General features: G+C 37.9%; 1 protein-coding gene across 1 annotated transcript in view; it reads left to right on the plus strand.

The window, feature by feature from the left end:
- Positions 1-5,364: 5,364 nt before the first annotated feature.
- LOC120532034 (dehydrogenase/reductase SDR family member 7-like) overlaps positions 5,365-27,596 on the plus strand; it is an 82,484-nt gene continuing 60,252 nt past the window's right edge. The window contains exons 1-2 of the mRNA XM_039757948.1: positions 5,365-5,584; positions 9,373-9,602. Coding sequence (XP_039613882.1) covers positions 5,365-5,584; positions 9,373-9,602 — 450 coding nt within the window. The remainder of the gene's footprint in view (positions 5,585-9,372; positions 9,603-27,596) is intronic.

A 27,596-nucleotide genomic window follows, 5' to 3' on the forward strand; every position in this document is an offset into this window, starting at 1 on the left:
TGTACAACCATATAAATATGGACTTCAATAATATGTTGAATCATCTTAAAACTAAAAAAGTTAAGTAAGTCCTATACAGCTTTAAGGTTTATGATGAGCAAACTACTTTTAGGCGAAAATCCAGGATTTTCATTCTAAAGCAGAGACTACTTTAATTACAAGTGAGCTAAAGGGATTAATTTAATTACACAAAATCAGATCATTTGAATTGAAAGCATATTGTGGCATTATTTTTTATTACTGAAAGTTCATGTAAACTCTTGCAAAAAAATGGATGAATTTCACATTAATAAGAAACAGAGTGGTGAATACATTAACCAGACTAATGTAGAAATAAATGATTAAGTACAGCATTACAAGTCAAAGATTAAGTTTCCATTATTATCCCAGATATTTAAGATTTATCTCATACATAGTGGCAATTTAAATGTTATGCCAATAGTGCAGATATAGTGTTTTCATTAAAAGAGAGCTTTACCAAAGGTTATGCTTTTTTTCTCCCCTGTGACCTTTTCTTTGTTTGCTCTCCCATAGTACGTAAAGATGGCAATCTATGTGCCGTCTTGATTTTCAGTAAAGAGCTCCTTTTCATGGCAGAGTTCACAAATGAAGCAACTGAACTCTTTGGGAGATTTAAGTTTGATATACAGCAGTTGCACCTGATTTCATTGTGAATGAGCCCAGCAGAAGCAGCTAATAAGATTGACTTTTTGTTTCTTTCATCTGGAGACCAGCTTTAAATAAGTAAAGAACGAATTGTGAGCATTAAAGCAGAGCTTTATTCTGTGCGAGCACCTCAGCCTTTCTGAAGCTCAAGAGTGTCATTATTGAATTTTTTCATTCTTTCTTGCAAAATAATGCTTTGCCTCATTCAGCAATGTCCTAGAAGAAACAGATCCCTGATTAAATGAGATTATTATTCCTTAGGTTCTTTTCAATAAATCAAACCTAGTATCTTTTTTCCTCAGAACTCTAATTAAATTCTTTAGTTTTTTTGTATTGCATTGAATAGTTGCACTAAAAATTGATAGATGAGGTAAAAATGTATATCACTTACTAATCTCTAATTGTACAATGTAATAGTATATGTAGCATTTGGTACTATGGTGTATTTTTGTGTTATATTTGCCTGAAATGCTTTTGTTGCATTATGATTAATTACAAATGTAAAAATAAAAGATTAAAACTTCAAGGTTGCAACTCCACAAAAAAATGTAAAAAAATTCAGAAAGCTCCAAAAGCTGAATACATAGAAGCAACATCATTTTTATAACAAAATCCAGAAATGTATTAAGTATACTTTGATCTTACCCCACAGTGAGTTCAAAAACATCCAAAGATCAAAGACAGACCGCCTTAATCCAGATTATCCCACAGATTTGTGATCCAGTTTCCAAAAATCCTTTTCACCCTAGTCAACATGTATTCGCTGATTTCTCAAGCATGCCTTTTTTAGATTGGGCTATAATTACAGAGATATTTTTCTCATAAGAAATGCTAAATTAGAAACTTCAGATAGTTAAAAAAAGGAGAGGTAGTTTTACATTTATGCAGGTGAACAGACATTGCCCCTATGACCAACAGGGGGCGTGCAAGCACAATACAGCAAGCACCAGTACAATCAATAAGCACGGCACACAACACTTTTGTCTCTTTAATCTCTGTATTCGTTTTCACTTTCACTCCTCCTCAGGCAAGCATCATCTTCTCCCTCCTGACTCTGGCTCCCTAAAAGATATGTGGCTGTTCCTTATATTCAAGATCCTAGGAGTACTTCCATTGCGGCTTAATTGTGGGCTGGGAGCACCTCCAGGGAAGATGGGAGCCCTATATAAAAAGGTTCAGCAGTCCCTGCAGCACCCCCTGGATGGCACCCCCAGAACCCAACAGGGCTGAGCTGACAAACACCAATTCCCATCTAGCACTGTGGGAATCCAATGCGTTGCTGCAGCCCTGGGTGGCTTCCAAATAGAGGTTCGGGGGAGATAATACTCTTCATAAGCCATCTCCCCCATCCTTTCATTAAGGAGACATTCCGGTCAGGAAATGATCCTGGCTGTCCCTAACACCCCATAACATGTACTTCCACCCATGGGTGCCTCTGCATTAAGGCCAGGTGGGACACTGCAACATCATCCTTCAGTAGGTGGTGCTGTTTCACAAAAATTAAATAAGTAGTAAACTCTCTTTAAAAATTGAATGTGTCATTAAAACGTTTATAGCAAATTCAACTTAATCCTCTTAATGATTTTTTTGAAATTTTTCATGATATGCTCAGTGCTATTTCTTATTTAGAAAAATATTTATTTTGGAACTATATGAAATTTTGTTGTGTGTGGTGCTTCTAGTCAGTTTCTAGGTTGCCGGGGCAGACCCTTGGACGCTATGGTTTTCTTAACCCTTGCTCATGTGACCTCATTGAAGGACTTGCACATTTATGCAAGTGATTGATTCATGTTTTGTGGTGCAGTTTAGAGGGTGCATGAATTTTGACATCTTGCTATTTTTAGTGGTTGTCACCATTATCATTATTCACATTGATCACTTATGTACAGTGTGTGTGCTTTCGCATTAGAACAAAAATTAGAAGATTATAAAAAAATAATTTGTGTTCCTACTTTCGATGTTGAGTATTTCATGTTCAGGTATCTATTAATTGTGTTCTTTGGTGGTTGTACTGTATTACAAAAGTTCTTCATTTTATGTGATTTTTTGAAATGCACTATATATCTGACATTTTATTATCACTGGTGCTATTAGCCTTGCACACTACGAAATGCAGTATCTCTCCCTCAACCTCCAACAAGATTTAATGGCGTCTTCCTAGACTGCCCCTCAACATCTCTGCTTTGACCTACATCTCTAATGATATTTTCCATACCACATTCATCGTCTACACATTTACACTGCCAGCATTCATTTGGGGTCAGAAGCAACACTATCTGCACTCAGTTTTCCCAAATCAGGGAGAAAATCCAAGCCAGGATTGTTTGGGGGGCTTGCTAGAAAAGACATGCATGCAAAAATATTTAACAAGAGAGGAGGGTCTCATAGGTGTTGCTGTTTAAGTGTTTGATCATCTGTATCTCCCTTCCTCTCTCACAAATACCCTCTCTAGATGGCTCTTCCTGCTCTGACAATCGACAGACACTGTTGCAGCATCTCTCTCCTAGGTTTCTGTGGTCCCACATCATTTTTATAAAGGCCACAACCTCCATCATGTTAATGCTCATTATAATAATTTACTTATTCCTCTGATACTTCAATTTTTTCTGCTATGATTGGTTTTAAGCCTTAATGTGTACATGAGCATCTATCATGCATATGTCCCACAGTCAATGTGCCATTCTGTTGTCTCTAATCCATTCTTGAAACACCATCTCAGATGTGCTGATTAGTAAAGAAATGTGATTTCTAAATACAACACTATAAGGCCAATGAATTTATATCTCAAATAATTAAATAAAAGTCAGTAAATTACGGTTTTAAACATCTCTTGTTGGACATCCTTTGTTATTAAAAACATCACAAAATGTAACAATTAGGGAAACTAAGAGGTTGCAGGATAAACATCATGTCAAGAGAGTTAAAAAGGTCTAAGAACAAAGCGTACATAAGTCCCGTCTTGTTTCAGTCACTCCTAATTGATCTCTTTCATGTTTTCAGCAGTATATGAGTTAAATTACTTTAATGCCGACTCTACTTATGATATTAATGCTGATTTTTTTGTGCTGTCCTTCAGTGTTTATTTCGCTTCCTTTGATTATTATTAATCATTCAATTATCATTTTACTATACTGAAAGTAGTACCAAATAAAAATAGCTCACTAATACTATTTTGTATGATAGAATATTAAATTCATATAAGGAAACTTTCTCAAGTTAAATGGTGGAGTATGTCTTTTTTTACATTTTGGAAAACATTTCCATTATTTTACTAAGGTTCATATTTTATTTGATGTAAGTCATTGCTGTCTCTTTGAATACTGCTTATAAAATAGAATGTATCCACTCGGTTATTACAGGATTTTATAGATAGCTTATAGGTTAAGAAATGTCATATATTTCTCACTGTCATTGGATAGTAACAAAAACTTCCTCTGAATTAAGTAACCAGATCAAATGACTAAGTGGTTTGTCTGCTGGTCATGACTGTGTATTTTCATTTTTACTGTTATGACAAAAGATTAAGTGCACCATTTTACTTAATATATTAAGTGCAATTAAGAATCATTTAGAATTTGGAAAGGGACTCGATTATGTGAGCTCTTCCAATGAGAAATTTAGGAAAAGGAAATTTAATTTTTCTAGGAGATGATTAGAAACGCATATGAAAGCAAACCAAACGATTAAGAAACTACTGTGGCTGTGGCTTTTTGTCTTCAGCATATTTCTGTTACATACAATAAGACATGAAAAAGACAGTACACAAAGGCTACTGTAGTGAAAAGTGGATTCTTGGAATATATTTTTCAAAATAAATTATATTTATGGCTACTATTTCTCTGATTCTGTGGGGTTTTTATGTTGGTTAAGTGGATTGACAATTGAAAACTAATCTTGTGTAAGTGTGAGAGTGTGTTTAAGTGGGCTCAGCAGTGACATGGAGTTCTGTTCATAACTGTTTTTTGCCTTGTGCCTAATGTTGCCGCTTTCTGTGACCCTGATTTCGATTACTCAGATGTGAGAATGTTAGGTTGTGTTTTTAAAATTAAAATCACTGCTGTTATTGTTAAAAATAATTGTTAATATGGTGAAAGAGGAGGCATGGTAGACCTCTGCTGTCTCACATCTTCATGGGACTGGGTTTGAGTTCCATCTGAGATCACTAGCTCAGCACATTTTTAAGGTGTTTTTGTGAATTTTTGCAGCATATACTCCATTTTCTGGCTACATTCCAAAGATTTCCAGTTTGGGCTAATTGGCAGTTCTAAAGTGGATTAGTATGAGCTAATGTGGGTATTTACTTGTATGTGCCGTACAATGGACTGGCACCTCATCTAGGGCTAGCTTGTACCATGAGCCCGATTCTACTTGGTTAGTTTTTCACAATCCCAAATTAGTTAATGGATAGATGGAAGCGTGAGCAATGATGTTGCAACATTTATGCAGATGGCTTCTATAGAGATGAAATATTAAGGGGAATATTAAGAGGAAATATTAAGAAGAAGAGGGTAAAATACTCAGGCCTGGTGGCAGAGTGCAGGAATTCTGGATGGCGTGCAAGGCTCGGTCTGGTTGAGGTGGGAGCCTATCAACAGCATGCTGCTCACGGACCTGCATTTACGAGAAGGTCGATTGTGAAAGGCAACCAGTCAATTCTCTGAAGAAGTAGTGTAGGCAAACTTCTGGTTGTGGCTGAGGATGTGGGACAAAGCTTGCAGTTTGAGTAACTCCAAAAGAACGGCTAGCTGCAGAGGGTGTCAGGCAGATGTCCCTGTTCTCTGCCCCATCAGCAGGAGATGTTCTGGAATAAGAGATGAAATGTCAGTAAATGGTAGTCTTCAGCTGATCACCCTGCAGCTAAAAGAGCAGGCACCAGTGGAGGTGCAGAATGGAGAAGATCAGAAAGAAATCTACCTATGTATGTGTGATGACAAAGATATGGATTGTATTTTTCATCAACTTATTTAAAGAAGTGCAATTTCAAGGTGGCCTTGGGCAACAATGTGAAAAAAACCTCTCAATTAGAATCTAATTGTATTCAGTTATTCACAGCATACATTTTTATTTTATATTTTCTAAATACACTATAATTCAGCTAACAAATATTCATCTTATACATTGTGCAGTGCTTCTGTAATGTAGGCTATGATTTGTTTGCTTTAAAAAATTAAATTCTGCATTTTGTTTGTTGTATTCCCTGTTGGAAGAATTATGGTTATTATAATAGTTGACAAATAGTTAACAATATTTAATGTTATTTTACCTACGCCACCTCAGTGCTATTTTTTTTTGTGCCATTTCATATATTGTTTTCTTGGGTGCTGGTGGTATAAAAGATGGAGGTACATATTAACCTTTGTTTGTATTTTGGACCTCCCTATAAAGACTGCAATAGTAACAGCAACTACAACATAAGGAAAAGAAAAAGAAAAGAAAAATGATGTTTAAGTAGATAACAACAAGGTTTTGAAAACTGACAGCAATTTTTGGCTAGTGTATTCATTTAAAACAAAAAGACCTTCTGACTTCATGTAACAGGTCCCTACAAGACAAAAGGTTTTTGTTTTATCTCGTCCCTTCAGGAACAGATAACGTTCTCAGCTGCTTGAACCCAGTTGGGGTCAGTTGGTTCAAAATATCTGTAACAACATTTAAAAAGAAGTTTTCTAAAACCTAAATTGTACACAGTGTAGCACAGTGCTGCTAAGAACTGGCTGAACTGGATCTCATGTTTTGAGGAAATCCCACACTGAGACTATTTTAGGAAAAATATTTACTTTTCTGTCATAAATATAGTAATGAATTTTCAATTAATAGCATTTGGAGTAACACAAGACGGGAATAAGATTTTGTAATAAAATTTACTGTGATATTTTATACTTCTTTACTCAAGCATTCAGTTATTTTGCTCAGCAAGTATGTTAACCCACTTAATGATAGTCAGTAGTAAACCAATGTCTTATACACTCACCTAAAGGATTATCAGGAACACCTGTTCAATTTCTCATTAATGCAATTATCTAATCAACCAATCACATGGCAGTTGCTTCAATGCATTTAGGGGTGTGGTCCTGGTCAAGACAATCTCCTGAACTCCAAACTGAATGTCAGAATGGGAAAGAACGGTGATTTAAGCAAGTTTGAGCGTGGCATGGTTGTTGGTGCCAGACGGGCCAGTCTGAGTATTTCACAATCTGCTCAGTTACTGGGATTTTCACGCACAACCATTTCTAGGGTTTACAAAGAATGGTGTGAAAAGGGAAAAACATCCAGTATGCGGCAGTCCTGTGGGCGAAAATGCCTTGTTAATGCTAGAGGTCAGAGGAGAATGGGCCGACTGATTCAAGCTGATAGAAGAGCAACTTTGACTGAAATAACCACTCGTTACAACCGAGGTATGCAGCAAAGCATTTGTGAAGCCACAACACGCACAACCTTGAGGCAGATGGGCTACAACAGCAGAAGACCCCACCGGGTACCACTCATCTCCACTACAAATAGGAAAAAGAGGGTACAATTTGCACAAGCTCACTAAAATTGGACAGTTGAAGACTGGAAAAATGTTGCCTGGTCTGATGAGCCTCGATTTCTGTTGAGACATTCAAATGGTAGAGTCAGAATTTGGCATAAACAGAATGAGAACATGGATCCATCATGCCTTGTTACCACTGTGCAGGCTGGTGGTAGTGGTGTAATGGTGTGGGGGATGTTTTCTTGGCACACTTTAGGCCCCTTAGTGCCAATTGGGCATCGTTTAAATGCCACAGGCTACCTGAGCATTGTTTCTGACCATGTCCATCCCTTCATGACCACCATGTACCCATCCTCTGATGACTACTTCCAGCACGATAATGCACCATGTCACAAAGCTCGAATCATTTCAAATTGGTTTCTTGAACATGACAATGAGTTCACTGTACTAAAATGGCCCCCACAGTCACCAGATCTCAACCCAATAGAGCATCTTTGGGATGTGGTGGAACGGGAGCTTCGTGCCCTGGATGTGCATCCCACAAATCTCCATCAACTGCAAGATGCTATCCTATCAATATGGGCCAACATTTCTAAAGAATGCTTTCAGCACCTTGTTGAATCAATGCCACGTAGAATTAAGGCAGTTCTGAAGGCGAAGGGGGGTCAAACACCGTATTAGTATGGTGTTCCTAATAATCCTTTAGGTGAGTATGTAATTTAGATTTTGAAAAAAATCTATTTTTTTTTATCAAGAATGGTCCAGGTATTCTTAAGAATTTTACCACAGTTTATTAACTTTGATCTGCTTAACCATTTCCCTTCGTTTTGACTTTTCAATATACATGAGGGACTACCCCATGAAGGGAACTCTGTTTGATAACTATAGGAACTGGATAGAAAAAGAATGCTGATTGTTAAGTACGAGAGTCAGTCAGTCATTGTCTAACCAGCTTTGTCCTGAACAGTGTTGCAGGGGGTGCTGGAGTCTATCCCAGCCAGCATAGGGCACAAGGCAGGAACAAACCCTGAACAGGGTGCCAGTCCATCACAGGGCAAACACACATACACCCCAATCACACACTAGGCCCAATTTAGTACTGCCAACCCACCTAACTTGCATGTTTTTGGACTGAGGGATGAAACCCATGCAGGGAGGACCTGGTACTGCGAAACAGCAGCGCTACCATTGCGCCAGCATGCTGCCCAAATATGAGAGTGCATAATTTAATTTTAAATGTTAATGTTTGGAATGTAGTACTGACTGTAGTTTAGAATGTTGTACAATAAAGGTAAATAATAAAAAAGAAATATAAAGAGCTTAGCTATGGCATATGCTATGATAAGATGGCTAAAGTTTTCACTTTTAAAAGAGTAAGATATGTCAGTGTACTCTCTTGTCCTCAACACCACCTTTTTTGACAAGGAAGGTTTATTTCTTTTTACTTCCTGCACTTTTACTATTCCTCACACATGCTTTGAATAGTCATTACAAAGATGGCATCACTCAATGTGTGCATTTGTGTTTATAACAAAGCTGAGATATAGGATAAAAAGCTCTCGCTCACTGCAGAAGGAGTTTTCAAGTCTCTTCTGTCATACTGTGCAAACATACAGAGCACAGATTTATTATTTTGAAATGGCGAGAGGCTTTCAAGTGGTGATCCAAGAAAGAGGTCAGAGAGGCTTGGTCAATAAACACTAGATTGATTAAAGCAACGGAAAAACAAAAAGGATAAGCAATAATTGTTAGTCTTTAAGCAAACAAGAGATAAAAACTTGAAAGAAATTAAATTGTTCAAAAAGGTATTTGGTGTCAATGGCTCCTTTACTTTGAAACGAAAAAGCAAATGATCTTTGCCCAAGGCTGTTAACCTGTCTCAGTCTGAGTATTGGAACAAGAAAAGCAAAAATGGCACAGAAGAAGTCACTGAAAAATTTCTCAAAATGAGGAAAAATATTAAAAAAAAACAAACTGGCAGAATTCCTTCATTTCTAACACCTTTCTTCTCCATTGACCTCCTAACTAAAGGACTCTTGGATATTTTATCCTGTTTGGATTTCTTTTGCTCCCAAGGTGTTTCCAAACAAAAAAAAAAATATCCAATATTGTGGTCCTCAAATAGACTCTTGGAAAACCCTGTGCCTATGGGTTTTTAGACAAATGCAGACCAAAGGGATATTTATGCTCAGAAACTAAAATGGCCCAATTATTCTGTGCTTGGATTTATGCAGGTGCAATGCTGGTTGCCATTATGCAAGAAAGAGACAGAAGCACAAAAACCAGAACCTTTTTGATTGAACTGAGAAATCAATGTGAGAAGCTAATTCATATCTTCAAAACTCCCATGAGTACTGCCAAAGCTGTTCCAGCAAAACCCTTACTGAATCACATGTTTGAGGACTTTGATGAAGAGCAGGAGAAAGTGCATTCAAAACAGACACCTGGGTACATTGTTTTCCGAGTAAGGGTTTTTGAAATTAGAAAGTAATAGCCATGTTATGCAGAATTGGGAAAACATAACAAATATGAATGGGATCTTCTTCTATTTTCTGTTTTTTTTTCCCCACACTTCAAAGATGTGCATGCTAAGTTAATCTCTAACTCTAAACTGGCCTAAGTGAGTATGCCAAATGTTAACACTTCATCTACTATTGCTTTCTGTCAAGTGATACCAAGATAAGATAAGATTCTTGTTGCTCTAAACATTGGATTAATCAGGTGAAATATAAGGATGAATGCACAGGTAGGTAGATGAAGATATTAAAACACAACAGTTACTTGCCAAACAAATGAGCCTGATTGATTAAAACATTTTATTACATTCACTATTATGTTCATTGTTCGTAAGTTGTAATTTAACAACCAATTCCTTTTTTTTCTTTAGTACTTTGTGATGGTTTTGGTTGGCTACATCTGACACAGCTTCCTTAAATTGTTGAAAACATGTTCAAGGATGAGCTGGGCAAAAGAAGATATATACAATGAAGAGGTAGGTGTGAAATCTTTGTACTTTTACTTTTCAAACAAGGGTGTAAATTAGTACAGTGCTTCTTTCAATATATAAATACATAATGTAATAATAATAGGTGAAACCTCCTAAAAACAAGTAGTTAAAATGTCACAAAATAATCAATAGAAATTAGAGTAAAACCACAGGCAGGATCTATTCTTTTATTATTGGATCTTTTATTGAATTTATTTAAAGCATATAACATTCCACACAATCAAGTCAAACTTAATAAAACTAATGTCAAAGATGAGACGAGCTACAAAAAAGATTTGGGGTAGCCACCCACATAATTTTTCCTGAATGCAAATGTAAAAATTGTTAGTACAGAGGTGTACAGGTTTGAGTCCAAAACAGAACTAACTGGTGAGGTTGAGATGGTGGGTTTTTAAAACCCCTTAACATGCACACGTACCGGTCCCGGTACATAACGACGATTTTACGGCGTCACAATCATGTCACAGTCATGTGTGCATGCCCCTCTGTCATGCACCTTGACATACTACACATCAAATGAAAATTCAGAGTCTCGTCTTACCGATGATATAAACCATTTTGACACACAACAACCACAGCACTGACACTAAATCCTTTTTTACAGAGAAGTAAATACTTTTAAGAGCTGACTTTTCCTACCTTTGACTACCTTTGAAGGCTCTCTGCAAGTCAAACATCAATATTTCCGAGCAATATTGATCTCATTCTGTCCGTAAGGCTCCAGGGAATGTAATCCAGTAAAACGATTAGGTCCAAAACACACGATAGATCCTCAAAGGGACAAAAACTCCAGAAAACGTTTTTTAACTCAAGACTAGCTCCGACTTTTTTTTTCATTTCCATTGGTCATATCAGACGTAATTTGTTTCTGTCGGCAATAACCATGCTAAAGCATGTTACACGGAAGTGTTAGCTTCTGATTGACACCTAAGTTGGCCAATTACGATGGGTCTGGGGGGTGACTGGCACCTCGTATAGCCAACGAGTGTCACAGACAGCTGAACAATGACGCACAACTCCAAACCCTGGTAGAATCTACCAGTTTGATTGGACGCTGTGAGTGTCATTCCAGACTTACACCCAATGAGCAGCTGAGCACGTCGATATGTAACTTGCCATACCAACTTGTAAACAAAACCGATCGGAGCTGCGCAAGCTGGCATTTGTGCCAGTCTGCAGACTTGGTGCGTGGTTGTTTATTGTGATTTCACCTAGTTTTTTCGCATTTTAAATATGGAAATAGTACAGATAAACATAAATACACTCTTGATTAAATAATAGATGCATGTACGCGGCATGAAAGTGATCAATCGGACCAGGTGACGTCTAATGGCAAAGAGTGACATGCGACACGCCCTTGTGCTTTCTGCCTGCTAACGATTGCTACAATCAGTGGCACGTGGAAAAACGCTGAGCTGTATTGTAACAGTTTGTAACAAAATGTATATAGTTTGTGTGCATTTTAATAAAAAAAAGTAAAAAATAAAATATATATATTTTTAGCCCATAAGACTTGTTTTGACTATTTTTATATTGAAATGTGTACTTTTTTATTGTTTTTATTATGGAATATGAATTTCCATAACTAATAGAGTGACACTGTGTGTAGATATAGATTCCTTTAGGTGTAAGCTTTCAGTAGAGCCCTCATTGATATCTGTGGGTTGAAGCATTCAAAAGTTATTACACTTTTTCCATACGTTCCAAAATGTGGATAATGGATAAACCATAGGTCCCTCTAAAAAGCACCTGGACATGCCCACATAAAACTGGTGTAAAATGTCATTTTACAGGTATTCTTTTCAAATTTGAAATGTGAGTAGTCAACAAGTTATTCTGTTGGTACATAGTGTGTTTCTGTCCCCACCTACCTACTGCAGCTATAGAGGCCTTTATTTTCACAAAAACTTAAGCGAGAACAAAAAATTCATTTTTCTGTGAGTTCTAATGTGCATAACTTTTGATCAGTCACACCTACAGTGATTCTGACTACTAAGGGTGAAACTAGAGAATGTTACCTTTACAAAGAGAACAAACGTGTTTATACTCCAAATAGTTCAATAACAGCAATGATTCTAATTTGGAGAGGTCAAATTACAAGCGATTTAGCAAAAATGACCCCGCGATAAGGGGTGCGGCAGAGGAAGTGAGGTAATTATGACCGAAACCAGAAGTGACATAATCATGCTTGAGAACGAAAGGGGCATCTTCTGAACCGGAAGTGATGTCACTGGGCTCCTGACCAGAAGTGATGTCATGGAGGCCAGGTGGAATTTCCCGTAATGGGTCTGCAGTGGAAAAACAGAAAGGATCAGTGCACCTTATACACCCCCACCCCAACCCCATAGGTCTGGTTTAGAACTACCTTACTTCGAGCCCATGCAGACGTGTGACACTAAATACAAATCAACCCCCACCTATGAGAAAGAGAGGAAGGCCAACAGCCACAGTAAAACTGTTCGGACTAGTAAAGAGAGAAAGGAGTCTTTTTCCCCAATATAAATGCTTATTCTAAAATGTTATTGAATAGGTCCTAACAGGTTTTTAAAAAGTTTTGAACAGATCCTCTAAGTGATAATTACATTTTTTTTTCCAGTTTCAAATAGTATATAACATCAGTTACCCACTGACTTAAAAGAGGTGGTCTAGGATTCTTCCAGATGAGCAAGATAAATCTACGTGCTAATAGTGAAGTAAAGGCAATTACAGTTTGTTTGTCCTTCTCCACTTTAATCCCATCAGGGAGTACACCAAATACAGCTGTTAATGGATTAGGAGGGATTGTGACACCAAGGCTGTCTGATAGGCATTTAAAAATTTTCATCTAGAAAGATGTTAATTTGGTACATGCCTAAAATATGCGGCCCAGTGAAGCTGGGGCTCAATTGCTATATTTGCAGTTTGGATCTTGACCTGGAAACATTTTAGACAATTTTAAATGAGACAGATGTGCTCCATAAAAGATTTTAAGTTGAATAATTGTATGCTCTGCACATATGGACCTCAAGTGAATTCTGTTCACTCCGTTTCTGAAATGATGAGTAAGAGTTCCTTTTCCCACTGTGCTCTGGAATCTTTAAAAGGAATGGGACTTCAAAATGTTTATATATTATAGAAATGAGTCCCCAAGACTGATGAATATCTCTTCTGGAATAGAAATAGGAGGAAGGTGAGGAAAACTGGGCAGATTTTGTTTAGCAAAGTTTCTAATATGGAGATAGTAGAAAAATTGTGTTGATGGGTGATTAAATTTAGAGTGTAATTGTTCATAGGATGTAAAGACATTACTTTTTTAAAAAGTCTCTAAATGATTTTATCTCATATGTTTCCCAAACATTAAAAACTGTGTAAGCTTGAGAGGGTGAAAAAAGGTGGTTATCATGTAAAGGTGCCACAGATAAAATATTCTCTAACTTAAAGTGCTTCCTACATTGGTTCCATATTCTGAGTGCATGAAGAACAAATGGGTTGTTTGTGTATTGACGATAACTTGTATTTACTGGTGTACAAAGCAAGGAATATAAGTGCTGCAGGATTTCATTTCTATTGCAGACCAAGCCTATTTGTGTTCATCTACAGTGGTGCTTGAAAGTTTGTGAACCCTTTAGAATTTTCTATATTTCTGCATAAATATGACCTAAAAGATCATCAGATTTTCACTCAAATTCTAAAAGTAGATAAAGAGAAACCAGTTAAACAAATGAGACAAAAATATTATACTAGGTCATTTATATATTAGGGAAAATGATCAAATATTACATATTTGTGAGCGGCAAAAGTATGTGAACCTTTGCATTCAGTATCTGGTGTGACCCACCTTTGCAGCAATAACTGCAACTAAACGTTTCCGGTAATTTTTCATAATTTCTGCACACCGGCATGGAGGAATTTTAGCCAATTCCTCCGTACAGAACAGCTTCAGCTCTGGGATGTTGGTGGGTTTCCTCACATTAACTGCTTGGTTCAGGTCCTTCCACAACATTTCGATTGGATTAAGCTCAGGACATTCCAAAACATTAACTTTATTCTTCTTTAACCATTCTTTGGTAGAACGACTTGTGTGCTTAGGGTCATTGTCTTGCTGCATGACCCACCTTCTCTCACAACTTAATTGCAGTTTTTGCTGCAAAGGGGGGGTCACAACTTAGACTCATGGACAGACATGGTGAGACTGGTCTGTATGATGTACATTGTAATAAGTCTTTTTTTTTAGGAAAAATGGTAATTAATGCTTGGGAAAAAGTTTGAGGTAGATTTTTTTTTTGTCTATGGCTTCTATAAATGATGCTGACAAGAGAGGTGCTAACTTAACTTGAAATTTTGTATAAAACTCAGCAGGGTAGCTATCAGGACTTGGGACCTCATGCATAACGCTGTGTGTAGAATTCACAATAAAACATGGCATACGGACAAAAGCGGAAATGTGCATACACACAAAAAAATCCAGTTGCATAAATCTGTGCATACGCCAACTTTCATGTTCTCCCGCTACATAAATCCTAGTCAGCATGAAAAGTAACAAACGTGCAAGCACCTGCTACCCCACCCTGTCTCCTCCCAGAATTACGCCTCTTTGACTATGCAAATCAATATAAATAATTCTTAAGTTCAGCGTTCTGTGAAAAGAAATGGCAAAAGCACAGAGGAAAATAGAAAAATTTCAGCGAATACCAAGTGGAGGCAAGGAGAAATGTACTATTTGTTGGTTTAAACCGGCGTATAAACAACAAAACGAAGTTGATTGAGTGACATACAGTGTCGGAGAAACTCGAAAGTTCAAGTTCACAAAGTTGCACGGTATCCAAAATAAAAAAGAGTTGTCAGATATCAAAGTCGCCATGAAAAAATCAGTTGTAGCCCACCGTCTGAGGGTCATATAGAAGCTTATTAGGGTACAGAGAAAAGATAAAAAAAATAGGCACACAGTGGGAAAAAAAAGCTTGAAATGTCAACTTTAATCTCGAAATTTCCACTTTAATCATGTAGTTTATTGTGTCATTAAAGTAGAACATCATAAACTTCATCTTAAAATCGTTTAATTTACTAGTTTCTCAAATACCATCGTAACTAAAGTAGCACATTAAATGCTTTGCGTTTCTTAAACAGGCTTTCTCTTCTTCCGACAGGACACAGAATCCACTACATTATGTTATAGCTCTATGAATAATTTAAATACTGAGATGTATACTTAATATCATTTTCATGATGAGGAGTTAAAGCATGTATTAAACATGGGAACACGGTGGTGCTGTGATAGTGAAGACCTGGCGCCCCGTATAGAGGTTGTTCCTGCCTCCTGCAAGATGCTTGCAGCGCTGTTCGCTACCTTCAATGAAATAATTTATTGTAGCAGTACTGTCTGTACTGTCCTTCCTTTTCTTTCTCCAAGTAACTAATCAACACACAATCAGCTCTGTATTAGATGTCAAGCCATCTGTAAGCTTAGAACACCGATTCTTCAAAACCTTTAAGGAACATTGAAATATCTTCATAGTGCATGTTTAATTATTCTATCCATCTATCTATCTAGTGTTGCGTCAGTCCCAGCGCTGTGACACCATGTCCTCACATGTTTAATTATTAACAATATAGATTATTTAAATGATGTTAAAATGTTATCTGCATAATGTAATAAACATACTTTGCTGCATTTCATCTTAAAAATTATATCGTCAACATATGTAAATACACGCTTTATAAAGTGATTTAGGTTGTGCAATATTATAACTGTATCACAAGTTTACAGTGAGGTAATTGTACTTATAAGTACAAACAGTTCCACCAGGTACACTTGATGGAATGATTCAGTGCATTTACAGCTCTTGGGATGAAGCTGTTTCTGAACTGCAAGGTCCCTACAAAAAAGGCTCTGAGCATTTGCCGTATAGGAGAAGCTCGAATAGACTGTGTGCATGGCTGAGGCAGTGTGTGCTATATGCTGTATTTCGATAATTCTCTTTCCAATCAGCTGCAGTAGAGCTGTGATTCCACACTCAGATACAGTGGGATAAATACTCTGACTGGTGCAGAGAGAGTAACAATGCTAAAGCAGCTATGGTATTTGGCCATTCTGTGGACTATTATATTGTTACAGATTAATTACAATTAGATGCCTTATACTAATAAATGATATGCGGTTAATTTCAGTGTATTTGATAAAGCCGCTTCAGGGATGTTGATCTAAAAAATAAATGGAAACCACACAGGAACAGTAGCACTGCTCTGACGCTGGGTGCTGCCAGTTTGCAAAACCGAGCAGAGAACTTTCGTATGCCAGGGATTGAGCTGGTGTGAAAATGTGTGTCGCTTTACGCCAAGTTTAGTATTTATACATCATGATGTGAGTGTGGAAACAGGCGTACGCAACATTTTTGTGCATACTCACCATTTATACATGAGGCCCCTGGTGCTTTCCCACTCTGAAGTGAGTTTATAGAGGTCTAGTAATTCTGATAATATCTAGCCATGGTATCTGTAATGTATCAAAAGGCAGATTAGATTGTGTCTTGTGTTCTTTAAACTGAGTAGAATATAAGGAGTTATAGTAGTCTCTAAAAGTGTGCATTATATTTTCATGGCCAATGATTCTATCTCTGTCTGTGTTGGTGATTACTGATATTGTATTATGAACTTCTTGCTTATGGATTTGTTGCGCTAAGATCTTGTTAGTCTCCTCTCCGTGTTCGTAGTAATGATGTTGAGATATATGAGTTGTTCTGTTTTTTTTGTTGTCCAATTGTTGAGTTCTGATTGCAAAGCCTGTCTTTTCCTAAACAGTGTCTCATTTAGAAACCTGGCATGTTCTTGATCTATTCTGGTAATTTCACTGATTAACTCTGATGCCTTCTTAGTTTCCAATTTATTTATGTGGGAAAGATATGAGATAATATGTTATCTTAAAAATGCCTTCAGAGTTTCCGAGAGTATACCTGTAGAAATTTCAAAGGATGCAGTTGTCTCTAAAAAAATCAGTTTGCTTGGATATAAATTCTGTACCGTTCTCACCAGTTAATGAAAAGAGGTTAAGGTACCAGTTGCAAGATGAGTATTAGGGCATAGTGATGTGAGTGCCATAATCATGGGCAAGAAATTGGTATCTATAAAGAAATAATCAATTCTTGAGTAACAATGATGTACTGATGAGAATAAGGAATATGCTGTTAAGTGTAGATTTAGAAATCTCCATGGGTGTGATAAGTCATGATCAATTAAAAATGGTGTGATTATTTTTGCAGTGTTAGATGTTGTCATCACTGTAGCTGAAGACCTATGTAGGTCTGGATTTAAAACACAATTAAAGTCTCTGGCCTTTATAATTTTGTGAGTGTTCAAATTAGGAGTGGATACAAATAAGTTTTAGATGAAATCTCTTATCATCCACATTGGGTGAATACATATTTATCAAACTCACTTTACAATTTAATAGATTACCCATAACCATCATATATCACCTTTCAGGATCTGATGCTGCAAATGAAATTGTTCTCTGAATTAAGATTCACACATCTCTAGTTTTCTTTGTATAGCTGGAGTGGAATATTTGGCTAGTCCAATCTCTTTGCAACCGAAACTGAGCCTCACTTAATAAGTGGGTCTCCTGTGAAAACACTATCATGGCATTTAGACTTGTTAGGTGAAAGAATACTTTCTTCCTCTTTAGTTCATGATTGAGACCTTTGACATTCCAAATCACATATAGAGACATTGCTTCTGAAATTTTGTTGTCATGATATAATCTTAAATTTCCAATATTGAAAGGAATTATGGCTATGAAGCCTATTGTTGTGTTGGCACTTACAATTGTGGTGATGAAAAGGACGGATCAAAATAGCTTGCTCTCATTCTCTCCTCCACCAACACCCCCACCCTCATTTTGCCTCCCCAAGTGAGGCTAGACTGCATTTCACAAAGTCCCAATCATCTGACATGCCTAGAGAGAAAGCACATCCAGAACAAAACAAGCCCCTCAAGCAGCGGTGTAGAAGGAATAAAGTACCGATATCTATTGCCGGTACAGTCCAAATACTATAAGCCTAGAATATGATATAAAAACAGTCTTGAAAGAATAAACCCAGGGTATAATGTTAAACAGTACCCATGGAGTGCAGATAACGTATAATAGTACACTCCTAATACAATAAACCAAAGGTGTGATTTTAAACAGTCCCGTTTAGAAAGAAAAAAATATATACATATATATGCACATACACACACATATATGCAAGTATATATATACACATGCATACACACACCCATACATATACAATTATAATTGTAATTAAAATGTTAAAATAGCAGGAAAGGAAATAAAATGTGTGATAAAATGTATAATTATGGCAAAAGTCTCAATAGAAATAGGACAAATTCCAGGTACAATTTTCCTTGCCTTACCAGGACACGTGATTTTCAATAGTATTTTAAAAAGTGTCAGGATCAGTTTTTTAGCTCCTTTTTGTCCTGTAAAATTTGTCTTGAATATCCACTCTCAATTTAACAGGATAGACAAGGCTGTATCTGATTTTGGCTTTGCGTGAATGCTATTTGATGCTGTAAATTGCAGTGCGTTTAGCAGCTGTTGAAAGTAAAAAAAAGTCAGGGAAATTACAAATACGGTTATTTTCAAATATAATCTCTTGTTTCAATCAGAGAAGTAACATCAAATTAATCTTGAATTGTAATTCATTGAAGTGTACAATGAAGCTTATAGGTTTTGAGGTGTTCGATCCATGCATGCGGTAAGCTGCTGATATCCTGGTGTCTGATTTGAAGTCCTCTCCATTTATTTGAGAGAATAATTCAGCGATGATATTCACTAGGTTTGGGCTTTCATTGTTTTCTGGGAGACCTTCAATTTAAAGCCATCAGTAGTCATGGGGCCTCTCTCTTGCATCTCTGTTGCTTACCCAATTGGTCTCTGTAGCGAGCACAGACACTTGCCAACAAATGCAGTCATCCTTCATCCAGGTCCTGGCTCCCACCACCAGTCACTTGGTGTCTTGCAGGGCATCATGTCAAGCCTCACTCCATTTCCTGTCTGCCACCATCTCACAGCCTTAAGCCGGAATTCCACATGATTGCTCCTGTTTCTTGGTCATTCAGCAGGAGTAACCCCTGTGTCTCACCTATATCACCAGCCACACTCTCCTACTCTGGGACTCACAAACTCATCTATTTTCCTACTCTCAAAACACACGGACTCTGACTTGCATCTGCCTTCCTTCTACTTTCATTTCTTCCGTTTTAACCTTCGCTTTTTCTTACATTTTCACTCCTTGTCTCTAATCCCCCTGTTCTCTGCTCAGGCTCATTTTATAGTATTATTGATGCAGGTGCGCTGGCGATAATTAGGTACCAGAGCTCTAATGAGGCAATCAATCAAATTCCCCATGTCCACATAAATGTACGGTCAACCAATTACCCCATCCACCTCTGGAACTGCCCAGCCGTGCTACCAATCACACCCGCACCCCCTCTGAGCATGCTCACATTTATATTTATTTAAAACTTGCACATTGCCACGGATCTAAATGCATCCTATCACATGTTGTAATGTAATTAAAGTCTTTATTTTCCAGGTCATACCTTTATCATATAAATACAGAAATACTAATCAGAATTTTGGTAGAAATTTAATAAGTTTTCCTTAATTTACTAAATTTCATTTTACCTTATATTGCTTGAAATATTTGAAATATTTCAGTTATTTAAGATTTTGCTAGTATTTGACAAATGCAACTTGATTAATTCAATATTTTACTTTTGATGGCATTTTTGTATGCATCTGTGGATTCAAATAAGAGATCAAAAGCTACAGAACAAAGACTAAATATAAAATAAGTAAATGAAAATTAGAAAATAAGACTTCTCTAAATAAAAAAGCTACTGCATCTAATATCAATTCCAAATAGTCTGGTTCTCTGGTGCTCTTTGCAGCATCTAGAGCAAAGCAAGAACCAACCCTGAATATGTTGCAAGTCTACCAAAAGACTCATACATATTCAGACCAGTTCAAGTTCAAAATAAACTGCTGCTGCCAACAGTCTCAGCAGATGAAACAATAAAATTACGATCTAAAGTTTACTCCAGGAAAAACTAATACTGTGGCTGATTTGTGTTTGATTCCTGAAAGCACAGCTGATTTCAGCTCCCTAGATCGTAACGCTGTCCTCATCCACATCATTACAAGAGCTCTCTTGCACTAGTCCACTGATTTTCACCTCTTTTCTCTTCTTCACTAAAGTATGGCCATTCAAAGACTTCCAGAACCTGGAGCCATTTTCTTATATTAAAAAAGAGTTATCCTACAGCAATAATATGAACATCACAAATGGCAATCCAATAGTGTTCCCATATGAGTTTGGCTTAGTGTTGAAGGTTGCAAAGGAAGGCTCTCAGGGTAGTTCAAATGCCAAGAAATGATTTTTGGAGTACATGTGGTAGCCTAGAATATACTGTATTATTGATCAAGTGTAATACTGAAAAGAGCTGCCTGCTTCTCCAAAAAAAATGTGTCCATTATCTCTATTTCCACTTTAGTCTTTATTTTTTACTTACCAGTCTTGGAATATCTTTAAATAGATATTTGTGGAAAACCACACAACATCCTGCATCAGTAATATTACTGTCATTTCTGACATTCATGACAAACATTCAAAGATGTCTCGTTATTGCTGTTAGTGCCCAGATGTCTTTGTCATTGCCAATCTCACTGTGCCACCACTTTGATTCATCACGTAAATGCACTGTCATGCACATATACATGGGAGGCAGCTTAAATGACCAAAATAAAGTAATTCCTCACCAAGCCGGGCTGGCAGGGTGCAGTAAACTTCTCTCTTTTATTCTTTCAGACCAAACATGGGAAATTCTGCCAGGACCCGATGATGTCAGTTCTGGTTCTGGCTCAGATGACTCCACATCCTGTTCCAGCCTCGATTACATCACTTCTGGTTCCAGCCACGAGGACATCACTTCCGCCAACGTGCCTTAAATACCAGTCAACTTCCACTTCTGAACTCAGATCTGTTTTGGACTGAACCTGTACACAATTGTACTACCAATTTTCATTTCTTTGCAGCCTTATTCAAGTATACGGGTGGCTGCCCCAAACCTTTTTCCTGTGTCAAGGCGATTCCTTTCACAGCACATTAGTGTGGCCTCTGACTGATATGCAAATTAAGGATAGTAATATTTCAATCAAAATCTGAAAAAAGGGCCAGTTGGTAAAGAGCTTCCTATTTCAAACTGTGTTTCCGAGACACTTCTACACTATCTGGCAACATGATATCCCATGACATGTGTCTTTACAGCTCTTTTGGTGATTGAAAGTGATTTGCCCCTGGACAGGCTAGGGATGCAGAACTGAGGATTCTGGATAGCTACAGGCTGAGCAATACAAGGGTTACTAAGTTAAATGAAAAATACAGCTACATCCAGCACAGAATTCATCAAGATGAAAAGTTACACATTTTTTTGGTCACCCTACTAAACATCAGTTGCCAAATTAGTGTAGACATCTTAGAGTGAGAAGATGGCAGTTTAGTCTCTCACAGCCTGCTCCTCCACCTGCAGAACTGTGCTTGACTACTTTTTCAGGTGGACCGTGTTTCCCGAGTTAAACTTGTGCATGTCTTCCAAATTGTTCCTCCCTCTTCATCTTCATTATTATTCCAATTGCATATTCCAGAATGGATGTCTTCATTGATTAGATGTTAAAATGTAGGTGCAGAGAGCCACTTGTCAAGCACATAGACAGCAATCACCATTTAAAGCAAGGACACTGGATCCGTAAGGCAGTAGCGCTAATTACTGGCCACCATTAATACACGGCTGGGATATATAGTGTCAAAAATTATTAAAGCATGGGGATTCTACCAAGGAGATCCAGCCAAATTATAAACAATTTGTTGAAGAAGTAATCATCTTTCTACAGTCCAATTAAATTCCCAACACTATCATTCCCTATTTTACTTTGTAAAATGTATCCTCAGGAAGCAATATTTTACTGTTTAATCACACCTTAATTGAAAACTCTTTAGGCAAAATCAGAACATATGCATCAAATATAATATACATAATGTAAAAGAAAGTTTTTCAGCTATAAAATAGGAAACAGATACTTAATCCATTTATTCAGCAGAAGACAAAACATAAATAAAGTGAAGTGTAAGCATTTAGTGTATAATTTGCGAAGAATGTGTATTGCTATTAATAAACTGGAGGAATCCTATAAAACAGGGAGTTTAAGCCAAGGCCATAGAGTACTTTAGTCTTCAAAAATAAAAAACAAAACATAATGTTCTCAAAGCCATCAATGTAGGGTCATGGGGCTGGTGCCTAAATGAAATTATTGGGAGGAAACAGCCCTGGATGGGGCACCACTCCATCACAGGACCACTCACACTAGAGGCATCCTGGAATCAACAAGTTGCCTGACAAGCATGTCTTTGGGGATATGGAGGAAAACCTAAAAACCCACATAAAGCACCTATTGAACAGCTCACCCCTTTGGAAGATTTCCCATTTTATTGTTACATAACAATGACTTGCATTAGATTTAATTTGCATTTTTTGACAGTAAAAAGAATCCCTTAATGCCAAAGTGAAAACAGATATCTACAAACTGATTTAAATTAGTTGCAAATATAAAACACAAAATAACTGATCACCACAAACATTCACCCCCTTGAAGTCAGTATTTAGTAGATGCACCTTTAGCAGCCATGACAGCCTTGATTCTATATGCACAGGTCTCTGTCAGCTTTGCACATTTGGAATCTGTAACTTTTCCCCATTTGTCATTGCAGAGCTGTTCGAATTTAGCCTTTTTCAAATTCAGCCACATATTCTCAACTGCAATTCCAGGACATTCTTGTGTGTCTTCTTGGCATTATGTTTTAGGTTATTCTCTTACTGGAAAACAAATCTCTCAATACACAGGTTTCTTGCAGACTGCATCAGATTTTCCTCCAAAAGTTCCCTGTATTTTGCTGCATACATTTTATCTTCTACTGTCACAAGCCTTCCACAGCCTGCTGCAGAGAAACGTCCTTACAGCATGATGATGCCACCACCATGCTGGTGGGATGGTGTGTTTTTGATAATGTGCAGTGTTTGGCAAACATTGTGTTTAGTCTGATAGAGAAAAAAAACACAATTTTCTCATCGGACCATAGAACCTTCTTCCATCTGATATCAGAGTCTATCATGTGTCTATGGTGTGTTTTGTCTCCCTTTGCTACTCTCCCAAAAAGAAACGACTGGAGAATCACCTGGGCAACAGTTCTTGTATGCATAATCTCTCCAATTTTATCCATTGCAGCTTTTAACTCCTTCAGAATTATTACAGGTGGCCTTGCTCATTAGTCTTCTTCTTGCCGATCATTCGGTTTTTGTGGATGGCCTGCTCTAGGCAGACTTACAGCTGTGTCTTACACTTTCCTTTTCTCAATGATGAATTTTGCTGGACTACAAAGGATTTTGATATTTTCTTGTGTCCATCCCTTGACTTGTGCTTTTCAGTTGCCTTTTCACGGACAAGTTAGGGGTCTTCTTTTGTATTCATTGTGTAGAATAGACCCTCATACTAACTCACCAACAGTTACTCCCTCCCCCTGATAAAGTACATTTATATTACAATCAATTAAAAGTCCTTGACTAAAGACAGGTGATTTCATTTTAACTAATTAAAGCCAAAGCCAATTGGCTGCACCATTGATGATTTAGATGTGTCAGATTAAAGGGAATGAATACTTACGTGATTAATTATTTTTTGGTTTATATTCTTGACTAGCAAAATACCCGCGGTTCGCAGCGGAGAAGTAGTGTGTTAAAGAAGTTATGAAAAAGAAAAGGAAACATTTTAAAAATAAAGTAACATGATTGTCAATGTAATTGTTTTGTCACTGTTATGAGTGTTGCTGTCATCAAGGATTTGATTATCATTATTTCTTTCAATCAGGTTCGTATTTAGAGGACATGTTGTGTTCAAGTTACATTTCATGTTTGTCAACCGTTGTAAAGATAACAGGTTTCATTCATCGAAGTGTTCACTACCCAAATCGCTATTCGTGAATCTAAGATGTTTAACAGGCATTCCCCGTATTAACTTGTGGATTTGCCTGCGAATATTTAGTGGCAGCATCTCTATGAACTTGTGGAATTGCCTGCGAGTATTTATTGAAAGCGTCTCTATGAACTTGTGGATTTGCCTGTGAGTATTTAGCAACAGCATCTCTATGAACTTGTAGATTTGCCTGCGAGTATTTAGCGACAGCGTGTCTATTAATTCGTGGATTTTTCTGCAAGTATTTGGCGGCAACGTCACTAAGTTGTTTCCGTCTAGCTGCATTAGAAAATGTACCACAATGTCCACGCCTCCTTTTTACTGTTTTCTCACAGCTTGGATTGCTGCAGATTAAGTTTCATGGTTTGTTTCAATTATGTTAGTATTTGCAGGATTTCTGTTGAAGTGACATTCGGCATCTGTCAAGCATTGTAAGCATACAACCGGCTTCATCGATAACTTCACATCCAGCTTTTGAGAGTTGAAACATTCGTAAACATCAAAGTGTCCACTACTCAAATTGTCACCTGTGAATCTAAGATGTTTAAGAGGCATTGGCGGTTCTCCAAAGGTGTAAAATATTTGGCCATTTCGGTACACTTGAAAGCGACAACCGAACAATTCAGCGGCAGCCATCAATTCACATGCTGAAGCATAGGTGAAGGGCTTAAGCATTTCACTCTTATAGTGCTCCTGTGTAGTATAATTATCTCCTGTACCGTCATCAGTCCACACCTTCAACCTGTCCCAGTCATTCAATACATAAGACACAATGTTCCTCCGGATATCAAGAGTGAGCCTGATATGGCCTAAGAGTGGGGATGGGGGACGCAACGCCACCTCACACGGTGACGAAGCTGCAGGCTGTGGGCATATATATGTACATAAGTAGGATTCAGTTATGACCGTTACATGTAGAATTTCGAAATGAAACCTGCTTAACTTTTGTAAGTAACCTGTAAGGAATGATCCTGCCAAATCTCAGCCTTCTACCTACACGGGAAGTTGGAGAATTAGTGATCAGTGAGTCTAGATAGATAGATAGATAGATAGATACTTTATTAATCCCAAGGGGAAATTCACATAATCCAGCAGCAGTATACTGATACAAAGAAATAATATAAAATTAAATAGTAATAAAAATGAAAAGAATTAAAATAAAATTAATGTTCGCATTTACTCCCCCGGGTGGAATTGAAGAGTCGCATAGTGTAGGGTAGGAACGATCTCCTCAGTCTGTCAGTGGAACAGGACAGTGACAAAAGTCTGTCACTGAAGCTACTCCTCTGCCTGGAGATGATCCTGTTAAGTGGATGCAATGGATTCTTCATGATTGACAGGAGTTTGCTTAGTGCCCGTCGCTCTGCCACAGATGTTAAACTGTCCAACTTTAATCCTACAATGGAGCCTGCCTTCTTAACAAGTTTGTCCAGGCGTGAGGCGTCTTTCATCTTTATGCTGCCACCCCAGCACACCACCATGTAGAAGAGGGCACTCGCCACAACCGTCTGGTAGAACATCTGCAGCATCTTACTGCAGATGTTGAAGGATGCCAACCTTCTCAGAAAGTAAAGTCTGCTCTGAGCTTTCTTACATAGAGCATCAGTATTGGCAGTCCAGTCCAATTTGTCATCCAGCTGTACTTCCAGATATTTATAGGTCTGCACCCTCTGCACACAGTCACCTCTGATGATCACAGGGTCCATGAGGGGCCTGGGCCTCCTAAAATCCACCACCAGCTCCTTGGTCTTGCTGGTGTTAAGGTGTAAGTGGTTTGAGTCGCACCATTTAACAAAGTCCTTGATTAACTTTCTGTACTCCTCCTCCTGCCCACTCCTGATGCAGCCCACAATAGCAGTGTCATCAGCGAACTTTTGCACGTGGCAGGACTCCGAGTCATATTGGAAGTCTGATGTATATAGATTGAACAGGACGGAGAAAGTACAGTCCCTCGGTGCCCTGTATTGCTGCACACAATGTCAGACCTGCAGTTCCCAAGACGCACATATTGAGGTCTGTCTGTAAGATAGTCCACAATCCATGCCACAAGGTGTGAATCTACTCCCATCTCAGTCAGCTTATCCCTAAGGAGCAGAGGTTGGATGGTGTTGAAGGCGCTAGAGAAGTCCAAAAACATAATTCTTACAGCACCACTGCCTCTGTCCAGGTGGGAGAGGGATCGGTGTAGCATATAGATGATGGCATCCTCTGCTCCCACCTTCTCCTGGTATGCTAACTGCAGAGGGTCGAGGGCGTGGCGGACCTGTGGCCTCAGGTGGTGAAGCAGCAGCCGCTCCATGGTCTTCATCAGATGTGACGTCAGAGCAGCAGGCCGGAAGTCATTCAGCTCACTAGGACGTGATACCTTTGGGACAGGAGTGATACAAGATGTTTTCCAAAGCCTCAGGACTCTCCCCTGTTCCAGGCTCAGGTTGAAGATGCGCTGTAGAGGACTCCCCAGTTCCAACGCACAGGCCTTCAGCAATCGTGGCGATACACCATCTGGACCCGCTGCTTTGCTGGCACAAAGTCTTTTCAGCTCTCTGCTCACCTGGGCTGCTGTAATTGTGGGTGGGGATGTCTCACCTATGCTGGTATCAGCAGAAGGATGGTTGGAGGATGCAGTACTCCGAGGTGAGAGTGGGTTACTGTGATCAAACCTATAGTCTGTGAGGGCTTTGCCTTTTATTAGTATAGATTAATTTACATCGCTTAGAATGGATCGGTTTTCACTTTGACATTAAAGAGTTTTTTTCTGTTGATCATTGACCAAATCAGGCAAATTAAATCCGCTGTGTTTCAATGTTGTATAAAAAAAAAAATATTATAACTTCCAAAGGACTGAATACTTTTTATAGGCACTGTAGACATGGGAAGAAAGTGAATACTCTATACAGGCAGTAACTGTGCATGGCATTCAAACCTATATTCCTGAATCAGTACAGCCTCCAAAAAATCAATAATAAATACAAACTTTAATTCAGTCTAGATGTAGCAGTACCGAGCTGTACCAAAATAAAGAACAAATCACTAAAAATTCAGCACAGAAAATACTAGTACTCCAAGATTCAGTTATGTATTTGATGATAACATCTTGCAAGATGCTTTTCTCAGAACAGAGCGCACAACAGTATTATGATGATTTTTAGTATCTAAAACATTTCTTAAATAGGTGATGACTTTAAATAATCTTTTATTAACTAATATCATGCCAAATAGCTGAACATGTCCTTCCAGTATATCGGTAATCAACAAATAAAACAAATTATAAGGAATCGCTTCAAAAAAAACCTTGCCGGTGGGTGCCCAGTTGTGAGAATGCTGGGTACACCACTAAAATAGCACAGAGCAGGATCAACAACCAACTCCATGTACTGTATGAGAAA

Source organism: Polypterus senegalus, chromosome 7 (genome assembly GCF_016835505.1).
Source record: "Polypterus senegalus isolate Bchr_013 chromosome 7, ASM1683550v1, whole genome shotgun sequence".
NCBI lineage: Eukaryota > Metazoa > Chordata > Cladistia > Polypteriformes > Polypteridae > Polypterus > Polypterus senegalus.